The 27,112-nt window shown below is 36.1% G+C and overlaps 1 protein-coding gene across 1 annotated transcript in view; it reads left to right on the top strand.

Annotated features, from left to right (window-relative positions):
- The window catches only part of BARD1 (BRCA1 associated RING domain 1), an 86,992-nt gene extending 70,885 nt beyond the window's left edge, over window positions 1-16,107 (top strand). The window contains exons 10-11 of the mRNA XM_021075146.2: window positions 12,200-12,297; window positions 13,341-16,107. Of these exons, the coding sequence (XP_020930805.2) occupies window positions 12,200-12,297; window positions 13,341-13,673 (431 nt within the window). The 3' untranslated portion in view covers window positions 13,674-16,107. The remainder of the gene's footprint in view (window positions 1-12,199; window positions 12,298-13,340) is intronic.
- The last annotated feature ends 11,005 nt before the right edge of the window (window positions 16,108-27,112 follow it).

The following is a 27,112-nucleotide window of genomic DNA, read 5'->3' as shown; positions in this document are numbered from 1 at the left end:
CCTGAGCTGTGGTGTAGCTCACAGAGGTGGCTCAGATCCTGTGCTGCTGTGGTTGTGGTGTAGGTCAGCAGATGTGGCTCCGATTTGACTCCTAGCTTGGGAACTTTCATTTACCATGGGTGTAGCCCTAAAAAGCCAAAAAAAAAAAAAGCAGCCAATGTATGTCTTTAAATGAAATTCAAGTTCTTAAGGAAGAAATTCAAATTTTCAAGTTCTGCTAATAATTATATCCTCTTTTTGGTCTTTTCCAAAAATTAATTGGGTAGGTAAGGGTTGCAGTCTTAATTAGGGAAATTATAACCTGTGTGTGTATATTGCCTCAATCTGATACACCAGATTGTTTATAACTTTTAGACCTAACAGATACATTTTAATATACTTATTGTCCAATAAGAGTGAAAATCTTATATAAATAGTTGAATTTTAAATATATGACAAAAAACACCAAGTATGAGTTTTTAAATTATTTTATTAAGAAAATTTTGGGATGGAGTTCCCATTGTGGTGTGGCGGAAACGAATCCTACTAGTATCCATGAGGATACGGATTGGATCCCTGGCCTCGCTCAGTGGGCTAACTATCTAGTGTTGCTGTGAGCTTGTGGTGTAGGTCACAGATGCAGCTCAGATCTTGTGGTGTTGTGGCTGTGAAGCAAACCGGCAACTATAACTTCGATTAGACCCCTAACCTGGGAATCTCCATATGCTGTGGGTGTGGCCCTAAAAAGCAAAAAAAGAAAAAAAAAATCAAAGAAAATTCAAAAAATTTTCAGATGTTAACACTCATTTGGGTTTTTAAAAACCACATCTATTAAGAGAAGGATTAGTTTGATATTATTATTCAAAATACAAGATTTTAGAATTTATACCCAAATTTTATGATATTTTTGTGATAGAATTTGACCTGCTCTCAATATGCATTAAGATAAATTTAGTATTACTATCCTATAAGGAAATATGTTTTTATGTATAAATATGATTATAAAAAAAAATGCTTGTAATTAGAATATTGGCTTAAAAAGTAGCCAAAAGTAAACATGGTATTTATATCAAAACACAAAATCTAATGATCTGTGATAGTTCATATCCTAAATCTACATGTATATGATGGCATGAGAGGAATATTTACCTTTTTTTTTTTTTTTTTTCCATTTACAGCCTTCATTTTATTTTCCTTTCCCTCTTTACTCCACAGTGAATTTTATGATACTGGGCTAAAGTTTTTTTTTTTTTTCCTTTTTCCTTAGGGCCAAACCAAGGCTTTGGAAGTTCCCAGGCTAGGGTGGAATTGGAGCTGTAGCTGTTGGCCTACACCACAGCCATAGCAATGCCAGATCCAAGCCGCATCTGTGACCTACACCACAGTTCACGGCAATGCCAGCTCCTTAACCACTGAACAAGGCCAGGGATCGAACCCAAGTCCTTAAGAATACTAGTTGTGCTCATTAATTACCCCTGAGCCATGATGGGAACTCCAGCCTTTTTTGTGAGAGTGAATGTTGTTTTTCTGTTTTTCTCATCCTTGTAGAATGTTTCCTCTGAAAAACGATTTCCTTTTTCTAAAGTTTGGTGATGTTACAGCCTATTAGACGGAAAAGCCTAATAGAAAAGCATTTTAACATTACTTTTGTTTTTACAACTTGGGTGTTCATTTTTAATAGAATCAGAATATTCAATATTTGTTTTACTAATGTGTGATTTTCTTCAGTTACATAAGTGCCTAGTTTGGATCTAATAACATGTTTACTGGGATTTTTGACTTTGAAATAGAATGTTTGATTCTGTATTTTAATTTTTTTAAGGATATTTTAGTGTTGACTGAGAGTGATACTTCTGATTTTTAGTGCTAATTCAGTTACAAATAGCTAGTAGTTCCAGAAGAATAATAATTCTTTAATAATTAATTTATTCCTGTAATTTTGGAGGAGAATGAGCACATTCTGTGGTTTTCCTTGGGGGGATAATTTCCCATTTGGACTTTGGGGCATTTAACAGATTTCCATTTTAAAGCTGTATCCTGTCTTCATTGTATTCTGTAATCCTTTGTGTGTAGTCCTGGGTTCAGGAACCTTTTTTCCTCTTCCCTCCCATTTTTATAATCCTTTTTTTACTTCTAAAAGTAGGAAAAGTGACTAAGCTTAATACAGATTAATTAACCTCATCAGTGGTTCATGCGGCTAAAATGAAAATATATATCCATAGATAATAAGTGCTTTTATGAGGTAGGAGGCAAGAGTGGTTACTAGAGATTTAAAGTAAAGAAATACATTTCTGTATGATACAGCCTCTATTAAAAAAGCTGTATCTCAGAATTCATAAGCTGCATTAGTATGCAGATTCCAGACTTTGCTTAGGTAGCCAGAGCTGCCTTAATGACGTTGAATTAATGACTTTGAGTTAAGCAGTACTTTGGGAATTGGGCTGCTTACTTCTCTATAAAAAAGTAATGAAATAAGGGCAAAACGAAAGCTTACCTGAAATAGTAGACATGATCAGGAATACATCTAAGCTAAAAAGAATCTTAGTTTTAATAAGATAGGTAGTCTCTCCTATGTTTCTGCAAAATGAAGGCTTTGGTCAAAATCAGAACATGTAAAAGAAAGATGATAGAAGGCATACATTTTACAAGGGTAGTGGCTTGACAGTTTTAAAGTATGTATTATTTCTGACATGTGCAGATATCTCCTATGTTTATATAAATAATATAACTCATTCATGTGAAGTCATTTCGCTTTGGAGATTTTTAACTGATGAGTGAGGTTAACTAGTAGTCTTACATGTGCTTCCTGTTTCTTCACAAGAATTCATTTCTGCTGAAATATTTTATTGGAAGATGATGGCATAATATGGACTTTGTTAACTATAAATACAAAATATAATTTGGTTAAGTTTTAGGAAGTATCTTTAAATAGGTGGAAAATGGCCTAGGTTAAAATCTTTATTAAGACTAAGGATTTTAGTATATATTATACTTCAGAGGAGTTTATGACTGGGAATGTTGTCAAAGTTCTGATAGTCTTTTTTTTTTACTTTTTTTTTATTTTTTTATTTTCCCACTGTACAGCAAGGGGATCAGGTTATCCTTACATGTATACATTACAATTACATTTTTTCCCCCACCCTTTGTTCTGTTGCAACATGAGAATCTAGACAAAGTTCTCAATGCTATTCAGCAGGATCTCCTTGTAAATTTATTCTAAGCTGTGTCTGATAAGCCCAAGTTTCCGATCCCTCCCACTCCCTCCCCCTCCCATCAGGCAGCCACAAGTCTCTTCTCCAAGTCCATGATTTTCTTTTCTGAGGAGATGTTCATTTGTGCTGGATATTAGATTCCAGTTATAAGTGATATCATATGGTATTTGTCTTTGTCCTTCTGGCTCATTTCGCTCAGGATGAGATTCTCTAGTTCCATCCATGTTGCTGCAAATGGCATGATGTCATTCTTTTTTTATGGCTGAGTAGTATTCCATTGTGTCTATATACCACATCTTCCAAATCCAATCATCTGTGATGGACATTTGGATTGTTTCCATGTCCTGGCTATTGTGAATAGTGCTGCAATGAACATGCGGGTGCATGTGCCTCTTTTAAGTAGAGTTTTGTCCGGATAGATGTCCAAGAGAGGGATTGTGGGGTCATATGGAAGTTCTATGTATAGATTTCTAAGGTATCTCCAAACTGTTCTCCATAGTGGCTGTACCAGTTGACATTCCAACCAGCAGTGCAGGAGGGTTCCCTTTTCTCCACACCCCCTCCAGCACTTGTTATTTGTGGATTTATTAATGATGGCCATTCTGACTGGTGTGAGGTGGTATCTCATGGTAGTTTTGATTTGCATTTCTCTTATAATCAGCGATGTTGAGCATTTTTTCATGTGTTTGTTGGCCATCTGTATATCTTTGGAGAACAGTCTATTCAGGTCTTTTGCCCATTTTTCCATTGATTGATTGGTTTTTTTGCTGTTGAATTGTATAAGTTGCTTTTATATTTTAGAGATTAAGCCCTTGTCAGTTGCATCATTTGAAGTTATTTTCTCCCATTCTGAAAGTTGTCTTTTTGTTTTCTTTTTGGTTTCCTTTGCTGTGCAAAAGCTTTTCAGTTTGATGAGGTCCCATGGGTTTATTTTTGCTCTAATTTCTATTGCTTTGGGAGACTGACCTGAGAAAATATTCATGATGTTGATGTCAGAGAGTGTTTTGCCTATGTTTTCTTCTAGGAGTTTGATGGTGTCCTGTTATATATTTAAGTCTTTCAGCCATTTGGGGTTTATTTTTGTGCATGGTGTGAGGGTGTGTTCTATTTTTTTCATTGCTTTGCATGCAGCTGTCCAGGTTTCCCAGCAATGCTTGCTGAATAGACTTTCTTTTTCCCATTTTATGTTCTTGCCTCCCTTGTCAAAGATTAATTGACCATAGGTGTCAGGGTTTATTTCTGGGTTCTCTATTCTGTTCCATTGGTCTGTCTGTCTGTTTTGGTACCAGTACCACACTGTTTTGATGACTGTGGCTTTGTAGTATTTCTTGAAGTCTGGGAGAGTTATGCCTCCTGCTTGGTTTTTGTTTCTCAGGATTGCTTTGGCGATTCTGGGTCTTTTGTTGTTCCACATAAATGTTTGGATTGTTTGTTCTAGTTCTGTGAAAAATGTCATGGGTAATTTGATAGGGATTGCATTGAATCTGTAGATTGCTTTGGGTAGTATGGCCATTTTTCCAATATTGATTTTTCTAATCCAGGAACATGGAATATCTTTCCATTTCTTTACATCTTCTTTGACTTCTTTGATTAAAGTTTTATAGTTCTCGGCCTATAGGTCCTTTACCTCCTTGGTCAGGTGTATTCTGAGGTATTTGATTTTGTGAGGTGCAATTTTAAAAGGTATCGTATTTTTGTATTCCTTTTCTAATGTTTCATTGCTGGTATACAGAAATGCAACTGACTTCTGAATGTTCATCTTATATCCTGCTACTTTGCTGAATTTATTAATTAGTTCAAGTAGTTTTGGGGTTGAGTCCTTAGGGTTTTCTATGTATAGTATCTTGTCATCTGCATACAGGGACAGTTTGATCTTATTTCTTTTGTTTGTCTAATTGCTGTGGCTAGGACTTCCAAAACTATGTTGAAGAGCAGTGGTGAGAGTGGGCATCCCTGTCTTGTTCCAGATTTGAGTGAGAAGGCTTTCAGTTTTTCCCCATTGAGGATTATATTTGCTGTGGGTTTATCATAAATGGCTTTGATTATATTCAGGAATGTTCCCTCTATACCCACTTTGGTGAGGGTCTTGATCATGAATGGATGTTTGACTTTGTCAAATGCTTTTTCTGCGTCTGTTGAGATGATCATATGATTTTTGACTTTTTTTTGTTAATGTGGTGTATGATGCTGATTGATTTGCGTATGTTGAACCATCCTTGTGAACCTGGGATGAACCCAACCTGGTCATGGTGTGTAATTTTTTTGATATGTTGTTGGATTCGGTTGGCTAAGATTTTGCTGAGAATTTTTGCATCTATATTCATCAATGATACTGGGCGATAGTGTTCTTTTTTGGTGGTATCTCTGTCTGGTTTTGGAATGAGGGTGATGGTGGCCTCATAGAATGTCTTTGGGAGTATTCCTTCTTCTTCAACCTTTTGAAAGAGTTTAAGGAGGATGGGCACCAATTCCTCTTTATATGTTTGGTAAAATTCACCTGTGAAGCCATCTGGTCCTGGACTTTTATTTGTAGGGAGTGTATTTTATGACCTCTTCAATTTCCTTTCTAGTGATCGGTCTGTTCAGTTGGTCTGTTTCTGCTTGATTCAGTTTTGGCAAGCTGTAAGATTCTAGAAAATTGTCCATTTCTTCCAGATTTTCAAACTTGTTGCCATACAGTTGTTCATAGTATTCTCTTATGGTTTTTTGTATTTCTGCTGTATCCGTTGTGATTTCTCCTTTTTCATTTATAATTTTGGTTATTTGGGTTCTTTCTCTCCTCTTTTTAGTGAGTCTGGCCAGGGGTTTGTCAATTTTGTTCACCTTTTCAAAGAACCAGCTCTTGGTTTTATTAATTTTCTCTATTGTTTTTTGAGTCTCTATTTTATTGATTTCTTCTTTGATCTTTATAATTTCCTTCCTTCTGCTGACTTTAGGCCTTTTTTGTTCTTCTTTTTCTAATTCGTTTAGGTGGAGGGTTAAGTTGTCAATTTGGGATCTTTCTTCTTTTTTGAGAAAGGCCTGGATTGCTATAAATTTCCCTCTGAGCACTGCTTTCGCAGCATCCCATAGATTTTGAGAGGTTGTGTCTTCAATATCATTTGTTTCAAGGTAGTTTTTAATTTCCTTCTTGATTTCCTCATTGACCCATTGCTTTTTTAGTAGCATGTTGTTGAGTCTCCATGGAGTAGGTTTTTTCTCTTTCCTTTTCCCATGGTTGATTTCTAATTTCATGGCATTGTGGTCAGAGAAGATACTTGAGATAATTTCTACGCTCCTAAATTTATTGAGGTTAGCTTTGTGTCCCAATATGTGGTCGATTCTTGAGAATGTTCCATGAGCATTTGAGAAGAATGTGTATTCTGCTTTTTTTGGATGTAGTGTCCTGAAGATATCAATGAAGTCTAACTTTTCTATTGTTTCCTTTAGGATCTCTGTTGCTTTATCGGTTTTCTGTCTAGAGGATCTGTCCATTGATGTGAGGGGGGTATTAAGGTCTCCTACTATGATTGTATTCTCATCAATATCTCCCTTTATGTCTGTTCATATTTGTTGTATGTATCTGGGTGCTCCTGTATTTGGGGCATATATGTTGACAATAGTAACATCCTCTCCTTGGATGGATCCCTTAATCATTAAGTAGTGTCCTTCTTTGTCTTTCTTTATGTCTTTTGTTTTAAAGTCTATTTTGTCTGATATGAGCGTTGCGACTCCTGCTTTTCTGTCATGTCTATTGGCGTGAAATATTTTTCCCCACCCTTTCACTTTCAATCTATATGTATCCTTTGTCCTAAGGTGAGTTTCTTGTAGGCAGCATATTGAAGGTTTTTGCCTTTTTATCCACTCAGCCACTCTGTGTCTTTTGATTGGGGTATTCAGTCCATTGACATTTAAGGTGATAATTGATAGATGATTATTTATTGCCATTTGAACCTCGTGTTCCAGTTGATTCTGTGGTTCTCCATTCTTCCTTTCTTTTTTTTTTTTTTTTTTTTTCCATTTTTTGCAAATGCAATATTTGGCTTGTGGTTGCCCTGTGTTTTAAGTATGCTAACCCCTTCCTATAATTGTGTGTTTTAGCCTGATGGTCCTGTAAGTTCAAACACTTCATTACTATATTAAAATTAAGAAGAGAAACATACAAACAAACAAACAAAAAGGGTTATTTACTTCCTAACATTCCTTGCCCACATTTTATGGTTTTGATGACTCTTTTTTTTTTTTTTTTTTTAATTTTATTTTGTTTGAAGCATGTTCATGATTAAATCTGTATGCTGGCTTATTTGAGTGACTGCTCTCTGATTACGGTTTCCTCAGTCCTAGTTCTTCCTCTTCTTCTTCTTCTTTTTTTTTTTTTTTTTTTTTCTTTTTTTCTTTTTTTCTTCCCTTTCCTTCCTTTCTTTTTGGTTTAGAGAAGTCCTTTCAGTATTTCTTTTAACCTGGGTTTTGTGTTGCTGTATTCTTTTAGTTTGTGTTTGTTGGAAAAACTTTTTATTTCCCCTTCTATTTTAAATGATAGTCTTGCTGGATAGAGTATTCTAGGTTGCATATTTTTTCCTTTTAGCACTTTAAGTATCTCTTGCCATTCCCTCCTGGCCTGTAGTGTTTCTGTAGAGAAATCAGCTGATATTCTTATGGGGGTTCCCTTGTAGGTAACATTCTGCTTTTCTCTTGCTGCCTTTAGGATCCTCTCTTTATCACTAACTTTTGCCATTTTTATTATGATGTGTCTTGGTGTGTGATAGTCTTTTTAATTTGGAAAATAGATTTAACTGTTCTTGCTGCAGTTTGCTTAAGTAATGTATATTGAGTAATTTTAACCTTAAAATAGTGTCTATCTTGGACATCTATCCGGACAAAACTCTACTTAAAAGAGATACGTGCACCCGCATGTTCATTGCAGCACTATTCACAATAGCCAGGACATGGAAACAACCCAAATGTCCTTTGACAGATGATTGGATTTGGAAGATGTGGTATATAGACACAATGGAATACTACTCAGCCATAAAAAAGAATGATATCATGCCATTTGCAGCAACATGGATGGAACTAGAGATTCTCATACTGAGTGAAATGAGCCAGAAAGACAGAGACAAATACCATATGATATCACTTATAACTGGAATCTAATATCCAGCACAAATGAACATCTCCTCAGAAATGATTCTCCAAATCATGGACTTGGAGAAGAGACTTGTGGCTGCCTGATGGGAGGGGGAGGGAGTGGGAGGGATCGGGAGCTTGGGCTTATCAGACACAGCTTAGAATAGATTTACAAGGAGATCCTGCTGAATAGCATTGAGAACTTTGTCTAGATACTCATGTTGCAACAGAAGAAAGGGTGGGGGAAAAATGTAATTGTAATGTATACATGTAAGGATAACCTGATCCCCTTGCTGTACAGTGGGAAAATAAAAAAAAATTATAAAAAAAAATAAAAAAATTAAAAAAAATAAATTAAAAAAAAAAATAGTGTCTATTATTTAGGTTTGTTAATTAGGTAATATTTTGGTTGGCAGATTCTTTCATTTCATTGATGATGTTAATGTATCACCATTTAAGTTACTGAAAGTTTCAAGTGCTTCATTCTTTTCTTGTTTTAGTAAATTAGGTCTATTGGTTTATCTCAAAAGAAGTTTCCTAGGAAATTGATATGGATTTCTAATTAATGTAAATGTCTCCTGAGAAGTGTGAACATTCTGAAATTCATAGGGTACAAATTAGAGAGTAGCAACTTTGGCATCAGTCAAATTAAACAGATTCTTTGATTCACTGAGGACAAAGCCAGATGCCTGTTCTCCCCTCCCAACCCCTAAGGTAGTCAGCAGTTTTTGCCATTTTGGTATACTTTCTGGCTAATCACTTAAAAATAAGGAGTCTCATATTTCTTTATTTGTTAAGTGGTTATGTGCTTTATTATAGGAGAGATGTAATATATTAAATCTGAGTAGGAAATACGTAGCATTTCCTAAGATGCTTTATTATTATTTTTTTTAAATAAAGATGGAAAAAACTGATCTGGGAGTTGGAGGATATCTGAGTTGTCTTCTCTCTTGTGTCACTTGGGAAAAACAATTTAAATCTCTTAGGATTTAAGTTTCCTTATCTGTGAGGTGAGGAGGTTGATACACGAAGCATCAGTAGTTTCAAATTGGCAATCTAAAGGCCAGATATCTAACAATTTATGTGGTTTAGTTCAGCGAAACCATTTAATTTCTCTGTCTTTAAGTATGATGTACATTTTCCTGTTTGTTACAGTCTCCATAACTTCCTACCACTTAACACAAGGGTCCCCAAATTGTTATATAATCTGAATGGTCCTTGTAGACGTTGGAATCACAGTTTTTGGACTCACTGTCACACCCAAGTTTCAAAACATTCTCAATGTTTTATATGCGATGACAGGAATTCTAACATGTTGTTATAGACCTGGAAATTGTTCCTTAGTTTTCAGGGGGAAGAGGAAGATATATTTGAAGATATATTTTCCTCCCCTAGTTGATATTAGGTGGCAGAGAGAGTTGGCAAAATGTTACTTGAAATAAGAGAAAAGCAGAAGAGTGAAGAATATCACTCAGCTCAGTAATTGTAATTAGAGCATTAGATTTTTCTGCCTCCCTTTTCAAAAATTTACTAAACAACTGCTATAAAGCTAAAAGTTTTATGACTTGAGGTATATTTAGACTATAAAAGCACTGGCATCTTCCCTTAGAAATGCCATGCTGCCCCCTTGGTGTCTCTCATCTCATTTCTGTTAAGGCCATGCTTATCTCATTCTTGTGTCTGTTAAGGCTACATTCTGTTGATTGACAAATGCTGGCACGTTGCCAAGATCAATAAATACCATTTTAGTATGCTTTTTTTGATAGTTTAAATAATCAACCAAATAAACCCATAAAATGGATAAGCAGCCAGCATAGGCACAGCCCGTTTATTTATTTCCATAATTAGATATTAACTGTCTGCTTGTTAGAGTAGATATCATAGGGAGTGCTTGTATTTAGTCCTTGGCTTTATTTATTTATTTAGTTTTTTTATTTTTAGGGCTGCATGTGGAGATTCCCAGGCTAGGGGTCTAATTGGAGCTGTAGCTGCTGGCCTACCATAGCCACAGTTATGTGCAATCCTAGGTGGGTCCGTGACCTGCACCATAGTCATGGCAACACCAGATCCTTAACCCACTGAGCGAGGCCAGGGATTGAACCTGCAACCTTATGGTTACTGGTCGGATTCATTTCTACTATGCCACAACCAGAACTCCCAGTCCTTGGCTTTATATACTGGCATACACATTCATCTAAAGATACCAGTATAAATATTATGCAGATATAATTGGATAAGGAGGTTGGGGAAGTGGGCTACGTCTTAAGTGGAAAAAAAAGTAAAGGTAATAATTTATATGTAAAATAATTGAATTTGAAATAAGTCAGTGATTTGGCTAAATTGCTAATGTTTTTGCATTGATGTTTAACATAGAACCAGTGTATGATGTAATGCAAGCACACTGTTGGTGTTTCTGGTATGGTTTTTACCTAGTTAAATTTTTTTTTTTTTTTTGCTTTTTTGCTTTTTAGGGTCGCACCAGCAGCATATGGAGGTTCCCAGGCTAGGGGTCCATTTGGAGGTTCAGGCTGCTGGCCTATGCTACAGCTACAGCAACACAGAATCCAAGCTGCATCTGTGACCTACACCATAGCTCACTGCAACACCAGATCCTTAACTCACTGAGGGAGGCCAGGAATCAAACCCACAACCTCATGGTTCTTAGTCGCATTTGTTGCTGCTGCACCACAACGGGAGCTTCTCAGAGTTTTTATTTTGAGACTCATTTTTAGTATACAGTAAACTTAATATTTTAGTACTTTTTTACCCAGTGTGTGGTTATGAGAAATTACATGTTTTTGACTGCACCCCTGGCATGCTGAAGTTCCTGGGCCAGGGATTGAACCCTTGTCACAGCAGCGACCCAAGCCACTGCTGTGACAATGCTGATCCTTAACCCATTGCACTGCAAGGGAATTCCTGGAAATTATATTTTTGAAATTAATTTTTTTAGAAGCAAAGCCCCAGCAATTTTTATAAAACCATTGTATTTATGATGTTAGAAAGGAGAACAGGATTCAGCATAGCAGACTTAGCTAAATATGATCCTTGTTTTGAAAACATTGGGGAAAGGGATACTAAAACAAAAGAAAAACTAACAAAAAATTAAGAATCAAATGACAGGGAATTATAGCTATGCCAAGGTTGAGGGTTGAATTAGGATATTCATTAATAGTCCCAATTTAAGAAAAAATGACTCTATTGACAGAGCTCTGCTTTTGGAGAGGTAGAGTATTCAGATATTAAAACATTCTGACTTTTGTGTATTAAGCAACTTCTTGGAGCATCTCAGCTGAAGCAGTTCTAAAGCATTTGAAATCGTCACCAAGTCATCGACTGGCAATTCATTGTGTACCTGTCAGATCCCAAACATGGCCCAGACTCTGCTTACTGTTTAACAAGTGCCCTGTTATATGGCTAGCTTCGCTAGGTGCTCTGCACTCAAATACTTTCCCTTCTGTCAGATCACTTTTTGTCCAACAGGAGATTAGACGTAGGACTGCCGGCATGAGCAGGGTAGACTTCAAGGTCAGATCACTGTGGCTGAACTAAATGAGGGACCTTAATCCTGATAATTGCTATAAATAAAATTTGGATTTTTATTCCTGTACATGAAATTGTGTTATCTATTTAAGTCTTTTAGCAAAGAAACTAAAATTAGTGTTTAGTACTACTTTATTGCTCATTCCTCTAAAGGAAAGATTTCTTACATTTTCTTTATATGGAAAACTAGTTTTATTACATTTTGTTTTGGCAAAAGTAAGGTTTATATTTCTATTTAAGAAAAATACATAAAACAGCCATGAAGAAGAAAATCACTTAGGTAAATTGCTTAATTTCAATGTGAAAGAAATAATGATCACTTGATACTTATTTTGCTTTTATCTTTGCTTTTTTGCCAGGGGTGAAAGCTTGTCTACAAAGAAAAAAATGTGAACAGGAAGAAAAGTATGAAATTCCTGAAGGGCCAAGGAGAAGCAGGCTCAACAGAGAACAGCTGGTATTTTCTTTTTGATACACTTTCATTGTTCTTATTCTAACTTATTATTATTACCATCAGGAAAAACCCATGCCCGTTCCACAAGTACAGGTGACTGATTAAAATTTTAATTGTGCTTATTTCAAGCACTTGATTCCGAGAGATCACAATGAGCAGTAAAATCCAGAAAGTAATAATTTCATACTGTTAATGGATTTTTGGCATCTTGAACATTCTCATAAACCTTTCAGAATCTGAAGTAAGTCCCAGATACAGGAAATAGCTTGAAAGAAGACTTACAGCTGCTGCTTGGATTTAGTTAACCATGTCTTTATTGCCACATATTGCAGTTTTAATGGGTAATATTCCATTATCCTGTTGACATATAAGTATATTAGAAAAATTTTTGTTGAAGGGAACTGTGAAGCTTTTTTCTATGAAGCACACAGAGTATGTCTCATAGATAATTGGATCCCTAGACTTGTCTTTATACTGTATTGTGTTCCAAGGAATACATACATCTCTAGAATGCTGGAGGCCACATTCCCACATCGCTGCCTTAGAGACCTTAGCTTGGTAATACACAGGGACCTGAATTTGAATAGGCAGAATTGGAAAGTTCCATGGAAAAGATGTTACTCTGACATTTAAGTTTAGCTTGGTATTTCTGAAGCATATTTCAGATACTCTAGGAAGGAATTCTTGGGGTTTTAAAGTCCCACAAAGTATGAATAAACATTCTGAGAAAAGAAAGTTGGTGAATAGGTTTTGGGTGTATGTATCACCCCCCCCCCGCCACCCCTGACACACACACAGCCCAGCATACCTAAAATGTGAGAATAATGAAAAGGACCTGAGTCTTAGGGAACAAATTATAAATAGGAAGGCTTTATTTGCATTAAGTATTTTTCTTGACCCAAATAGTTTACTTGAAATACAGCTTGTCCCAGCACCTCATTAATTAGTTAACTGCTTGCAACTATTACTTTTATTGCCCTCATTCATATGCTGTGTTTTAAAATATTTTGGTCTGCTTTTTAACGAGATTTTTCTTGTTATTTCAGTTGCCAAAGCTGTTTGATGGATGCTACTTCTATTTTGGGGGAACCTTCAAACACCATCCAAAGGACAACCTTATTAAGCTTGTCACTGCAGCTGGGGGCCAGATCCTCAGTAGAAAGCCCAAGCCAGACAGTGATGTGACTCAAACCATCAATACAGTCGCATACCATGCCAAACCTGATTCTGATCAGCGCTTCTGCACGCAGTATATCATCTATGAGGATTTGTCTAATCATCGCCCAGAGAGAGTTCGGCAGGGCAAAGTCTGGATGGCTCCTTCCAGCTGGTTTATAGATTGTGTGATGTCCTTTGAGCTGCTCCCTCTTGACAGCTGAATGCTACACCAGATGAACATTTTAAACTGAACCCACAGAGTGTGAGAACCCAGTGATTGCATTGTTTTGATCACTCACATTTTTACAAATAGGTAGACTCATTCATGTACTCTTTTCCCTTGAATTAAAAAAACAAAAACAAAAACTGTATGCCAGATTAGGAATTCATACTCTCTTTACCATTTAGATGCTGAGATTGCTTTAAAGGATTTTTCATTTTAAAACTGGCATGTATTTATCATGTCTTTCTATTCATGTAATCAGCTATCAAAGATAAATGAGAGGGTATCAGAACTGTTGGTTAAATATAAAAGTGGTATCATTATGTCTCAACCTTTTAATGTTCTTTGATGAAAAAAATCCACACCTATGACCAGCAAAAATACTACCTTCCTTTAGTTAGCAAATACTATTGTCAAGTAATTTATTCAGGCTTTATTATAATGAAAAAACATTACTTGGTCTAAATGTGCCTTCATAGGTGTTTAATTTTTCTCCTGTCTACAGTTGTGTTTATTTAGCTACTTATAATTACTTGGATGTCTGTTCCTACGTTTTTATCCTATTAAAAAAAAAATCTTGTCTGTTAATCAGGAAATCATGATTTGAATCTTAACATTATTCTTTGGTGGTGAAAATCGACATTGGGCTCATGGCACATGTTTTATTGTATTTTCTTCTTCTTCTTCTTCTTTTCTTTTTTTTTTGTCTTTTTGCCATTTCTTGGGTTGCTCCCGCAGCATATGGAGGTTCCCAGGCTAGGGGTCTAATCAGAGCTGTAGCCACCGGCCTACGCCAGAGCCACAGCAACGTGGGATCTGAGCTGCGTCTGCAACCTACACCACAGCTCACAGCAACGCCAGATCCTTAACCCACTGAGCAAGGGCAGGGATCGAACCCGCAACCTCATGGTTCCTAGTCGGATTCGTTAACCACTGAGCCATGACGGGAACTCCTTATTTTCCTATTAATCAATCTATAGGTGTGTTAATAGTGTATTTTATATATATGTATATATATGCATACTTAGAGAAATTTTAATTTCAGTATTTCTTAGGTGGACTTATCAGACTAACAAATTGTCAAGTCAATTGTAAATAAATTAAGAAGCAGTCTTTCTGCTAGATCTTACTAAGTATTGCTAAAATGATTTTTCGAAAGTCTTAATTTCTTTTTCAGTAAATTCTTTTTCATTTTTAGATTGATAGGAGACAGAAGTTGGTGATTACTTGATTTAGAACAGATTTTGTCCAGATGATACAAAAGGCCGTGACAGTATGTCTAATGGTAGGAGTGAGAAGGCTTTACTCATAATACCAGGACCTTTAAGGCTGCAGAGTAGTGGACACGACATCACCTGAGAACAGGGAGACCTGGGGAGGTTACTCTGATCTGAGTGTTTTTATTTGTGAATTGTGATGGTAGGGGTAGATCATTTTAAAACATTTTCTAAGAAGTAGAGTTCTTTATTAATCTTCCTCAAGAGTCAGTGTACCTGTAATATTAAAGACATGGAAAGAGAGTTACTGTAGATACTTGCCAGTTTGGTCCCTTTTGGGCCAAAGGGAAAAGTTAGCTGTGCACTAGATTAGTATATGGAGAGTCTGAAGTGGATAAACATTTTAAGATCCATTTATTTGAAGTTTGAGATTCAGCTGATTATTTTAAAATAAAATTTACTGTAATTCCTTCTTTGACATTTTATTTTCCATACTAAAGAAATATGTTACGGGGACACGGTGGTACTGCCGACCCTGACCTTCAAGGGTGAGTTAGTTCCAGAACACTCTTTCCAACCAGTAATGTGTTTGTCCCACATTTCTTTCTACTGGAGAATGATGAACTACATAGCACCAAACAAATTGAGGGGTTAGATAATGTTTGGATTAAATAATTTAAGACTCTCTGTGCTTTTGGTTGTCATTTTTTATTTATGACTGACTTTTAGTCACTTTCTATTGCTTCATTGGTCATATTCATAGACAGGTTTGTGTTTGTTCCTCTGATCTGAATTCCTGTTTGTCAAAACGCTTTTGGGAGTTGCTACGCACTTTCTTCATTCATTTTCTTGGTTTTTCCTCCTCCTCCTCATCATATTTTGTCTCCCACTATTAAGCAGTTTTATTTTTGGTTATTTTAGGTATTTATTTTGACAGCAGTTAATTGATGTTAAGCTCTTGAACTTACATTTTCTGTATAGATATATTTTAATTATTTTCATTTTTCAATCATAGATTCAAGTTTGATTTTTATTTACCGTAAATCATTAAAGTTATCTGAGCTTCCATATCTGTTTCTTCTAGAGGTGGCTTATTCTACACTGTTGAAGAATGAGACTCTGCAAGACTTGTTAGGAAATCTTTCAAAAGCGTATCTTTTTGAGCACTGTATTTCTAAAGTATATTATGTACTTAAATAAATTTTTTGAATATAACCTTGATGTATTAGAATCATCATTAAGAGTGTCATCTATTACACAGTGATTTTTCTTGTTTTTTAATCAACATAATAGTATCATATTAGTTTCACATGTACATCGTAATGATTCAATATTTATATGCATTTCAAAACGGTCACCTTCTTGTTACCGTTCTTCACCCTGCAGTTATTACAATATTATTGACTCTCTTTATGTTGCACATTACATCCCCATGATTTATTTTATAACCACAGGTCTGTACCTCTTAATCCCCTTCACTAATTTTGCGTGCCCCCCACCCCTAACCCCTTTCCCCTCTGGCAGCCATCAGTTTGTTTTCTGTATCTGAATCTGTTTCTCTTTTGTATTTTAGGTTCTACATATAAGTGAAATCTTATATAATTTCTCTGACTTATTTCACTTAGCAAAATAAATAGCCTCTAGGTCCCTCCATGTTGTCGCAAATGACAAGATTTCATGCTTTTTTTAAAGCTGATTTTGTTAATATTGTATATATACATAGTACATATATACCACATCTTTGTTTTTGTTCGTTTAATGGCCGCACTTGCGGCATTTGGAAGTTCCTGGGCTAGGGGTTGAATCCAAGCTGCAGATGAGGCCTCTGCCACAGCCACAAATCTGAGCCACATCTGTGACCTGTGCCTCAGCATATGGTCATGCCGGATCCTTAACCCACTGAGTGAGGCCAGGCAGGGATTGAACCCACATCCTCTAGGAGACAATATTAGGTCCTTAACCCACTGAGCCACAATGGAACTCCATAGGCCATGTTTTTTTTTAATCCATAATCTATTGATGGGCACTTAGGTGGTTTCTGTATCTTGACTATTTTAAATAATGCTGCAATGAACAATGGAGTGTATATATCTTTTCAAATTAGTGTTTTTGTTTTCTTTAGATAAATAACCAGGAGTAGGATTGCTGATTATATGGGTACTGTTTTTAAATTTTTGAGGCATTTCCACACTGTTCTTCATAGTGGTTGTACCAGTTTACATTCCCACCAACAGTGTATGAGGATTCCTTTTTATCCACATCCTCGCCAACACTTGCTCTTTTTTGCCTTTTTGATAATTGCCATTCTGACAGGTGAGTGAAGTGAAATCTAATTTTGGTTTTGATTTGCATTTCCTTTATGATTAGTGATGGTGAGCTTCTTTTCCTGTGCCTGTTGGCCATATTTTTTTTAGGTCCTCTATCCACTTTTAAGTATGGTTGTTTTGTTTTCTTGATATTAGGTTGTAAAAGTTTTTTTATAGTTTGCATATTAACTCCTTATCAAATATATGATTTACCTTCTCCCATTCAGCAGGTTGCCTTTTCATTTTGTTGATTTCTTTGCTGTGCAAAATAAATTTTGGTTGATGAAGTCCCATTTGTTTATATTTGCTTCTGTGTCCCTTCCTTGCCCTGAGAGGCTCAAAAAAATATGGGTAAGAACATTGTCAAAGAGCTTACTGCCTATCTTTTCTTTTAGGAGTTTTATGGTTTCTGATCTTACATTCAAGTCTTTAAAACATTTTGAATTTATTTTTCTCTATAGCTTAAGAGAGTGGTCCAGTGTCATTCTTTTGCATGTAGCTGTCTAGTTTTCCCAATAACCTTTACTGAATAAAGTGAATTTTCTCCAATGTGTAGTCTTGCCTCTTTTGTCATAGATTAATTAACCATATATACCTGGTTATTTCTGGACTCTGTTCTATTTACCTGTGTTTATTTTTGTGCCAGTATCATACTGTTTTGAGTACTATAGCTTTAGTATATTTTGAAAATCAAGGATTATGGTGCCTCCAGCTTTGTTCTTCTTTCTCAAGATTGTTTTGGCTATTTGGGTCTTTTGTGGTTCCATACAAATTTTAGGATTCTTAGTTCTGGTTCTGTGAAAAATGCCATGGGGGATTGCATAAAACCTATAGATTTCCTGGGGTAGTATGGACATTTTAACAATGGTAATTCTTCCAATCCATGAGCATGGCATATTTTTCCATTTATTTGTATTGTCTTCAAATTCTTCCAGAGTACAATCTCTCATATCCTTGGTTAGATTTATTCCTAGGTATTTTTTTCTTTTTTTTTTTAAATGAAACTGTAAACTGGATTGTTTTCTAAATTTCTCTTATAGCTTGTTTTTAGTGTATGTAACTGATTTCTATATATTTTATATCCTGCAATTTTATTTAATTTTATTTTTATTTATTTTTTTGTCTTTCTGCCATTTCTTGGGCTGCTCCCATGGCATATGGAGGTTCCCAGGCTAGGGGTCTAATTAGAGCTGTAGCTGCCAGCCTACACCAGAGCCACAGCAACGCGGGGCCCGAGCCACGTCTGCATCCTACACCACAGCTCACAGCAATGCCGGATCCTTAACCCACTGAGCAAGGCCAGGGATCGAAGCTGCAACCTCATGGTTCCTAGTCGGATTCTTTAACCACTGTGCCATGACGGGAACTCCCATCCTGCAATTTTATGAAATTTATTTATTCTAATGGTTTTTTGGTGGTCTCTTGGATTTTCTGTGTATAGTATCATGTCATCTGCCAACAGTAACGTTTTTACTCCTTTTCTAATTTGGATTCTTTTTATTTATTTTTCTTGTCTGATTGCTGTGACTAGGACTTTCAATACTACATTGAACAAAAGTGGCGATAGTGGGCATCCTTGTCTCCTTCCTGATCTTAGGGGAAAAGCTTTTAACTTTTCCTCAGTGAGTACGATGTTAGTTGTGGGTTTGTCATATATAGTTTTTATTATGTTGGGATGTGTTCCCTCTATTCCCACTTGATTGAAAATTTTTCTCAAGAATGGATGTTGAATGTTGTCAAGTTTTTTTTTTTTCTGCATTTATTGAGTTGATCATATGATTTTTATCCTTTGTTTTTATTAATGTGATATATCACATTGATGGATTTGCAGATTTTCGTATTCCTGCAATAGATCCCATTTCATTATGCTTCATCGTGGTATATGATCCTTTCAATGTATTGTTGACTTTTGTTTGCTTTGTGTGTGGGGGCTCAGGAGGGCTGGTGTGTGGTTTTGGTATCAAGGTAGTGCTGACTTCATAAAATGATTTTGGTGGTGTTCCTTCCTTTTCAACTTTTGGGAATATTTTGAGAACGGTATTAACTCTTATTTAAATTTGTGGTAAAATTCCCCTGTCAAGTTGGCTTGTCCTGGACTTTTGTTTGTTGAGAGTTTTAAAATTCCTGTTTCAATTTCATTATTAGTAATCAGTATATTCAGATTTTCTCTTTCTTCATGATTTAGTCTTGGAAGATTGTGTGTTTCTAGAAAATTAGGCATTTCTTCTAGGTTGTCTGATTTTTTTTTGGTGTACAACTTTTTGTGTAGTTTCTTATAATCTTTAGCATTTCAATGGATCAGTTGTAAATTCTCTTTCATTTCTGATTTTATTTATTTGACTTCTCTCTCTCTTTTTTCTGCCCCCCCCATGAATTGGCTAAAGATTTATCTATTTTGTTTATCTTTTCACGTAGTTTTATTGATCTTTTCTATTTTTTTTCTAGTTTCTTTCCTTATTATTATTATTTTTTAATATTTTTAGGGCCACACCCATGGTGTATGAAGTTCCCAGGCTGAGTTGAAGCAGAGCTGCTGCTGCTGGCCTATGCCACAGCTATAGCAATGCAGGATCCTAGCAACATTTGCAACCTACACCACAGCTCACAGCAATGCTGGATCCCCAGCCCACTGAGTGAGGCCAGGGATTGAACGCTCATCCTCATGGATGCTAGTTGGGTTCATTAACCACTGAGCCATGGAGAGAACTCCCTTTTCTAGTTTCTTGGGTTTAAAATTACATGGTTTATTGAAAATTTTCTTGTTTCTTGAAGTAGACCTGTATATCTGAACTTCCCTCTTAGAACTACTTTTGCTGCATCCCACGGATTTTGGAAAGTTGTGTTTCCATTTATTCATTCAAGATATACTTTAATTTCCTCTTTGATTTCTTTATTAGATAATTGACTTTTAGTAGCATGTTGTTTAGTTTCCACATTTTCTTTTTTTCCAGTTTTCTTCTTGTAATTGATCTAGTTTTATACTATTGTATTTGGAGAAGCTTGATAATGATTTCAATCTTCTTAAATTTATTGAGACTTGTTTTATGGCCTAACATATGATCTATACTGGAAAATGTTTCATGAGCCCTTGAAAAAAATGTGTGTTCTACAATTTTTGGATGGGGTGTTTTGTGTATGTATATCTCTTAAATGTACTTTGTCTAATGTGTCATTTAAGGTCAAGTGTTTCCTTACTGATTTTCTGTCTGGGCAATCCATCCATTGATGTAAGTGTGGTATTAATGTCTCTTTATTGTACTACTGTCAGTTCTTCCTCTTTTGTTATTTTGTTTTGTTTTGTTAATATTTGCTTTATGTATTTAGGTGCTCTTCTGTATAGTTCATAAATATTTTCCAATGTCATATTCTCTTGTTGGGTTGACTCCTTTGTTATTAGGTAATGTCCTTTTATGTCTTTTGTTACAGTTTTGGCTAAAGCTACCTTATCTGATAAAAGTATTGCTACCTAAACTTTCTTTTCATTTTCTTTTTTAAATCCTTTCTCTTTCACCTTGTGTGTGTCTTTAGATATGAAGTAGGTATCTTGTAGACAGCATATAGATGGGTCTTGTGTTTTTTTGTTTTTTATCCATTCAGCCACCCTATATCTCTTGATTGGAATGTTCAATTAATTTACATTTTAAGTAATTGTTAATAGGTATATAGTTATTGCCATTTTGTTAGTGGTCTTCTGGTTTATTTTGTAGGATCCTAGCAACATCTGCAACCTACACCACAGCTCATAGCAATGCTGGATCCTTAACCCACTGAGCGAGGCCAGGGATCGAACCTACAATCTCATCGTTCCTAGTAGGATTTGTTTTCACTGTTCCATGATGGGAACCCCAGTCTTTTTCACTTAAAACATTCTGCTTAACATTTGTTCTGAGGCCATTTTAGTGGTATGACTTCCTTTAGCTTTTGCTTATTTGTAAAACTCATTATCACTTCTTAAGTTCTTTTTTTATATAATTTTTATTTTTTTCCATTATAGCTCATTTACAGTGTTCTGTCAATTTTCCATTGTACAGCATGGTGACTCAATTACACATACATGTATACATTCTTTTTTCTTACATTATCATGTTCCATCATAACTGACCAGATATAGTTCCCAGTTCTACACAGCAGGATCTCATTGCTAATTCGTTCCAAAGACTGATAACCTTGTCAGAATATTCTTGGTTATGAGTTTTTAACCTTTCAGTGTTCCACACCCTTCTGGCCTGAAGTTTCTGCTGAAAAGTCTGCTGACAGTCTTATGGCAGTTCTCTTACGTGTAATTAGGTTTTCTTCTTGCTGCTTTTAAAATTCTCTCTTTAATTTTTTTTTTTTTTTTTTTTTTTACATTTTAATTGTAATGTGTTTAGGTGTGGACCTCTTTGGGTTTATCATGTTTTTTGACTCTGTCTTTCCTGGGCCTAGGTGTCTGATTTCTTCTTCATGTTAGGGAAATTTTCAGCCATCATTTCTTCAAATAAATTTTCTGCCCCATACTTCTACTAATGCAATCCCTATAATGTGAATTTTGGTGCATTTTATGTTGTTCTAGGGTTCTGTTAAGCTATTCTCATTTTAAAAAATTCTTTTCTTTTTGCTTTTTGTCTGATGCCTTTTGCTGATCTGTTCTTCTCTATCATCTAATCTGTGAATCCTTTTGGTGCATTTTTAATTTCACTTATGGTATTCTTCAAGTGTGATAGGCTCTCATATTTTCCAATTCTTTGCTGAAGTTATCCGTGTGTTCATTCATTTTCCTCAGTTCAGTGAGCCTCTTTATGACCATTACTTTTATGTATTTTTTTTTCAGGTAGATTATTTTTGTATCATTAAGATCTTTTTCTGAGGTCTTGTCTTGTTTGTCCTGTTGGAACATATTTCCCTATTTCCTCACTTTTCATGCCTGTGTTTATTTTATGTATTAGGCAAAACTACTTATCTTGGTCTTGGAGTGGCTTCATATAGAGCTAATTCTTCTCATTCAACTCTGCTCTAGCTCTTGGTTATCTCTGGAGTCTTTATAGTTTCTACACTGCCTGATTTATTTTTAATATCCCTCTGTTGTTGAGGGTGTGCCAATATCTGTCAATGTTCCAAAGGGATTTAGAGGAGTTCCTTGGGTAACAGTTGCAAAAATTAGGGCTCCTGATGAATGTGTAAGCTCTTTTATGGGGAATGTTATTGAGCTGTAAGGAGATCAAGGGTGGTATCTCCCTGTGCACATTCCCTGTGAGCGCCTCTTTAATCTCTACATGTGTGAGAATCCTGCCCTCAAGCTCCAAGCTAGGTAAAAAAATCTTTCACAAGGAAGACAGGTTGTATTTCAGTCTACTATCTCTAGTTCCATTAGGTGGGTAGTGCAACAGTGGCATCTGCCAAAACCTCCATCTCTGGGTAGTGTTTCCATTGTCCTGGCCCCTCTAGCTGATGCTTTCAGATTTGCAGATATCTCTCACCTATACTCTCAGCACTTTTCAAACTGCTGTTATTCAGTTCGGTCTCACCCTTTACTTAAAGGGGCGTCTTGGTCTCCTCTAGCACTTTGTAACCCTTGGATGTAGTCACATTTTTTTTTTCCCCAAACAGGATGTTATGGGGGCTCATCTCTCTGGTTTAGCTCCTAGAGGCTGGGGTGCCTGATGTGGGGTTCCAACCCTGTGCTCCTCCAAGATAAATGCCTACCTGGTGAGATTCGTCCTGGTCGTGTGCGTCCATGTGTGGGGTGAGGTTTTTGGCAAGAGAGTTTTTCTGCACTCATACTCATCTCAATGTACTTTTAATCTTTTGTTGTGGAGCACATGTTCAGTTTTTCTCAGGTTCTACTCAGAATTGATCCAAATGTTGTGTATTGTGGGAGGAAGTGAGTTCAGCCTCTTCCTATAGCACCATCTTGAACCATCTCACTCGGGGACTTCTCATGGTTCCGTTGAAGTCAGATGGTTGGTAGCTTTTCCACAGTGTTATGCATGGCTGTTTGCTAGTTCTAGTTCTACTTGTTTTGCTATTTTCTCCTTTTTCCCTTGTCAGCTGCTACTTATGTATCTATTTCCATTAATAGTTTACCTTATCTATTTTTTAAAATTTTTTGACTTGTTGAGGAAAGGAAACCAGAAAGGAATTATATTAGAATTATGGATGACATAGGGATAAACACTGGGTGAGAGTGTTAGTGATTCACCTAAGAGTTAGGTACTTTAAATTTTCATAGATAATACTTATTATTTACTTCATTTGTCTTGATTTCTTTTGAGCCTCCTTTGTGAATTCAGCAATCAAATGATCTTTGCATAGATGATGACTGTGTTTTGGAAGGTTTGATGTTTCCTGTGGAAATAAGGTGCAGAGAGTGGGGACCACCTTACACATTAGCTTGTACTGCCTCCATGATTTGGGGTAGAAAAACAGAGTCAGTGATGGGTCTAAAAGTTTGTGGGCCTCATTATAGTCACAAATGTCTATTCTAGTCTCTATATATGGCAGGAAATAAGGCTGTTTTTATTTAATAATCATAAGCTACTATTTTGTGTGAGGAGGAACTGAATTACAAATTGTGAACTTAATGTATATCTTTATTATAAGTAAACCCTTTTCAAAGATACACACATCAAAGCAACTAATACCTGAAAACTAAGCAGTTCTGAAATTTTTCCTCATCAACTGATATGTACTATGTTTGGCTACTTAGCTGCATATTCAATTATTATTTGTGTAGCTTTCTAAGGCATAGCATGCCCCTTTTGATACCTGCAAGTTTTTATTAGAATGGTAATGTGGGAGAAGTGAGGAAAGTGCTAGATTGTTCTGACTCTGACCTGGCTTAAAGGGTTAGTGACTAATACCTGAGCTCTGATAAGAAATCCCTTGGCCCCCATATTCCAGCTTGCCTGTGCAGGCCACTCAGAATGTCAGTAATACTAATCTCAGGCTTGGAGATTGGAGTAAAGACCCAGGAAAGGCATACCTGTTGCACATGCTTTGAAGTCACTTGGACCAGGAATTTTTTTATCGTCTCTTTACTACTTTAGTTAACTGTGTCTACCATTATAAAGTTGGGAAAATACTATCCATCTCACATGTAAAGATGGATAAAAGCCCTGAAGCACCTTACAGGCCCTCACAGGAAGTTTCCAATACCTGTAAGAGTAGGATGGATCAGAGGCCTCTCTAAAAGCAGCTCGTTGAAAGGTGCCTTTTAGTAGCACAGATCATCTTGGTCCTGAATTGTCCTGGCTGCTGTCCTGTCTTCACTCTACTGGTGTTAGCTTAACATCTAGGACCTGACTGAGTAATTTCTCACCTCCGAATTCTCTCCCCAGCTATGAGTGACGTTTCTCCAATTATGTAGCCTCTCCTATTCATCAGTTAAGATTTTCTTTAGCTTTCCTCCCTAAATGCATTTACTTTGGGTACCATGACTGCTTGGGCCTCCACTCTTAATATATCAGCCTTAGAAAGAACTGGCCAAGCTTCACTCAGCAGGCATCACAGTTCCCTCTGGGCGCTTCGGCCCTTCTGCTCTATGACTTTGGGATAACCTTACTTTACACATTACTTTTCGACCTTTAGTTCATAATTTTCGAAATTCTTATATTTTTATTATTAATACTACATGTTTCTCAAAATCGCCCCCCCATTGCCTGCTGGCTAAAATAATATTGCCAAAATATTCTTCCATCAATGAAACATACAGGTCTAGACTTTTATGTGAATATTTTTCCGAATTTTACCAGTATGATTATCTTTGAATTTTTAAATAACTCTTGGTACAGAAGTATTATGTAATTACTGTAGAAAATTTGCAAAGTACAAATAGTCCCAAGATTCAGTGACAATAAAATGACAAATTGATTTTGGTTGTCAGAGTGTAAAAAAAAAATCAATCAAATGCTATTGAAAAGATGTGTGTGCTTCAGTTTCCCACAGTGCCCAGCACTTCTTTCCCCTCTTCAATTTTATTCATTTACTTGGGCTTTGGAATACTGAATTAATCCACAATCAGAACAACTATTAACATTCTTTTCTCCTATTCAAGCGCGCGCACACACACACACACACACACACACACACACATTGCTTTTATAACTAAGGATTTAAACCCTGATTATACTTTTCTTTCCATATTTTTCCATGTAATCAAATATTCTTGTATGTAATTTCCTGTCATTCTATAGTAGCCTATCAACATCATGTATTATAATTTATCACGTTCTTGCTATTGAATATTTGGGTTATTTTCATTCCAGCTGTATAAACACCTTTTTAATACATTTTGTTCCTGGGAGAAGGGAGAGATTTTCTTTAAAATGTCAAGCTAAGTCACCATCTATCATTACCATCTTTATAAAATGCAGTGCACACCCTACATATTTAAATTAAGACCTATAGTTATGCTTAAAATTAAAAAAAAATAGAAAATGAGTCTCATTTGATTGCTATGATTTTCATGAGATGAGGCTTTACATGTAAGGTTCAAAACATTCCAACTCTTATGGTTAGAAACTAATTAGGGAAAAAAAAGATGAAAAGGAGTTTTAGGTCTCTTAGTAAAGGCCTTATGGGTCATCTTTCCAGTGAGGAACTCTTGGATTAAGATGAGGGAATGGGCTGGAGAACTTTGGATCACATAGCTAGTTATCCACAGGACCCAGATTAAAAGCATGTTTCCTTGGAGTTCCCATGGTGGCGCAGTAGTAACAAACCTGACTAACATCCATGAGGATGCGGGTTTGAGCCCTGGCCTTGCTCAGTGAGTTAAGGATCTGGCGTTGCTGTGAGCTGTGGTGTAGGTCATAGGCATGGCTCGGATCCTGCATTGCTGTGGCTGTGGTGTAGGCCTGCAGCTGCAGCTCCAATGTGACCTCTAGTCTGGGAGGTTCCATATACTATAGGTGTGGCCCTAAAAAGACTAAATTAATTAATAAATTTGATAAAACATGTATTCTAATACTTCTCCCACATTGTCTTCCAGGGTATGCTGCTTCTTTAAGAAGACCAAAGCATGCTATTATGGAGCCTGTAATCTGACTTGCACTTGAATTAATTTAAGTTGGTCTAGAACATCTCAAAGGGGAGGTGGCATCTGCCACATTCCTGCTGCAGCCCCACCTCTACTTCAGCAGACATTACTAATCCCTACATCTGTTTTTAAGACCAAAAACAGCCTTAAAATTTTTCTCAGTTCTTATTTCAAGCAGCCACAACCAACTGGTCAAGTTGGTTTATCAACTGGATGTACTTCCCATCACTAAACTGAACCATGCCTGAAAAATGTAAGTAATCTTTATATGTATGTTGCTTTCCCCACAGCATATGGAAGTATAGGACATATTCAGGTCAACAATTGGGGCTCAGTGTAGAAGTTTTTCTCAACTGGAAGGCCATGCCTTCCTAGCTGGGGCTTGAAGGGGCCAAAAAAAGCTCACAGACAAGGAGAAAGTGGGAAGAAGGAATATCATTTGAAAAGTTCTCGAGGTGATTTTTATGCCTGCACTTCCCACAGTTGTAAGCTATAGCTTTGGCACCATTTATTGTTGGAAATTTATTTTTGATATAGTCACACCATTTAGAAATTATAATCTGATTCAGGCACCTATTGCAATGCAAAATGTGCATGTATATATTTAACTAAATGTAACTTTATATATATATATAAAATTATATAATATATATGATTCCTCAAGACATGCATTTTTAAAGCATGGATGTAGAATTTGCTATAGAATATGGTTGATGCATGTGCCTTAAAATTATCACTTTTCTCACTACAATAATTATTTCCTTTTTCTCTGAGTGCTGACGTTCTGACACCTGGTGGTAAATTCACATTATTTTTCTGGGCTGTGGAAGTAATAATTAACAAGTATGAAGTTTAATTTATTTTAAAAAGAAATTAATATATTCTGAAAAGTAAACGA

Source organism: Sus scrofa, chromosome 15 (genome assembly GCF_054392235.1).
Source record: "Sus scrofa isolate SSC_HxYL_T2T_F1_AM1 chromosome 15, Sscrofa_HxYL_maternal_Yorkshire_Landrace_v2.0, whole genome shotgun sequence".
Classification (NCBI taxonomy): domain Eukaryota; kingdom Metazoa; phylum Chordata; class Mammalia; order Artiodactyla; family Suidae; genus Sus; species Sus scrofa.
Note: the sequence above shows the minus strand (reverse complement) of the source record. Positions and strands in the feature narration are given on the sequence as shown.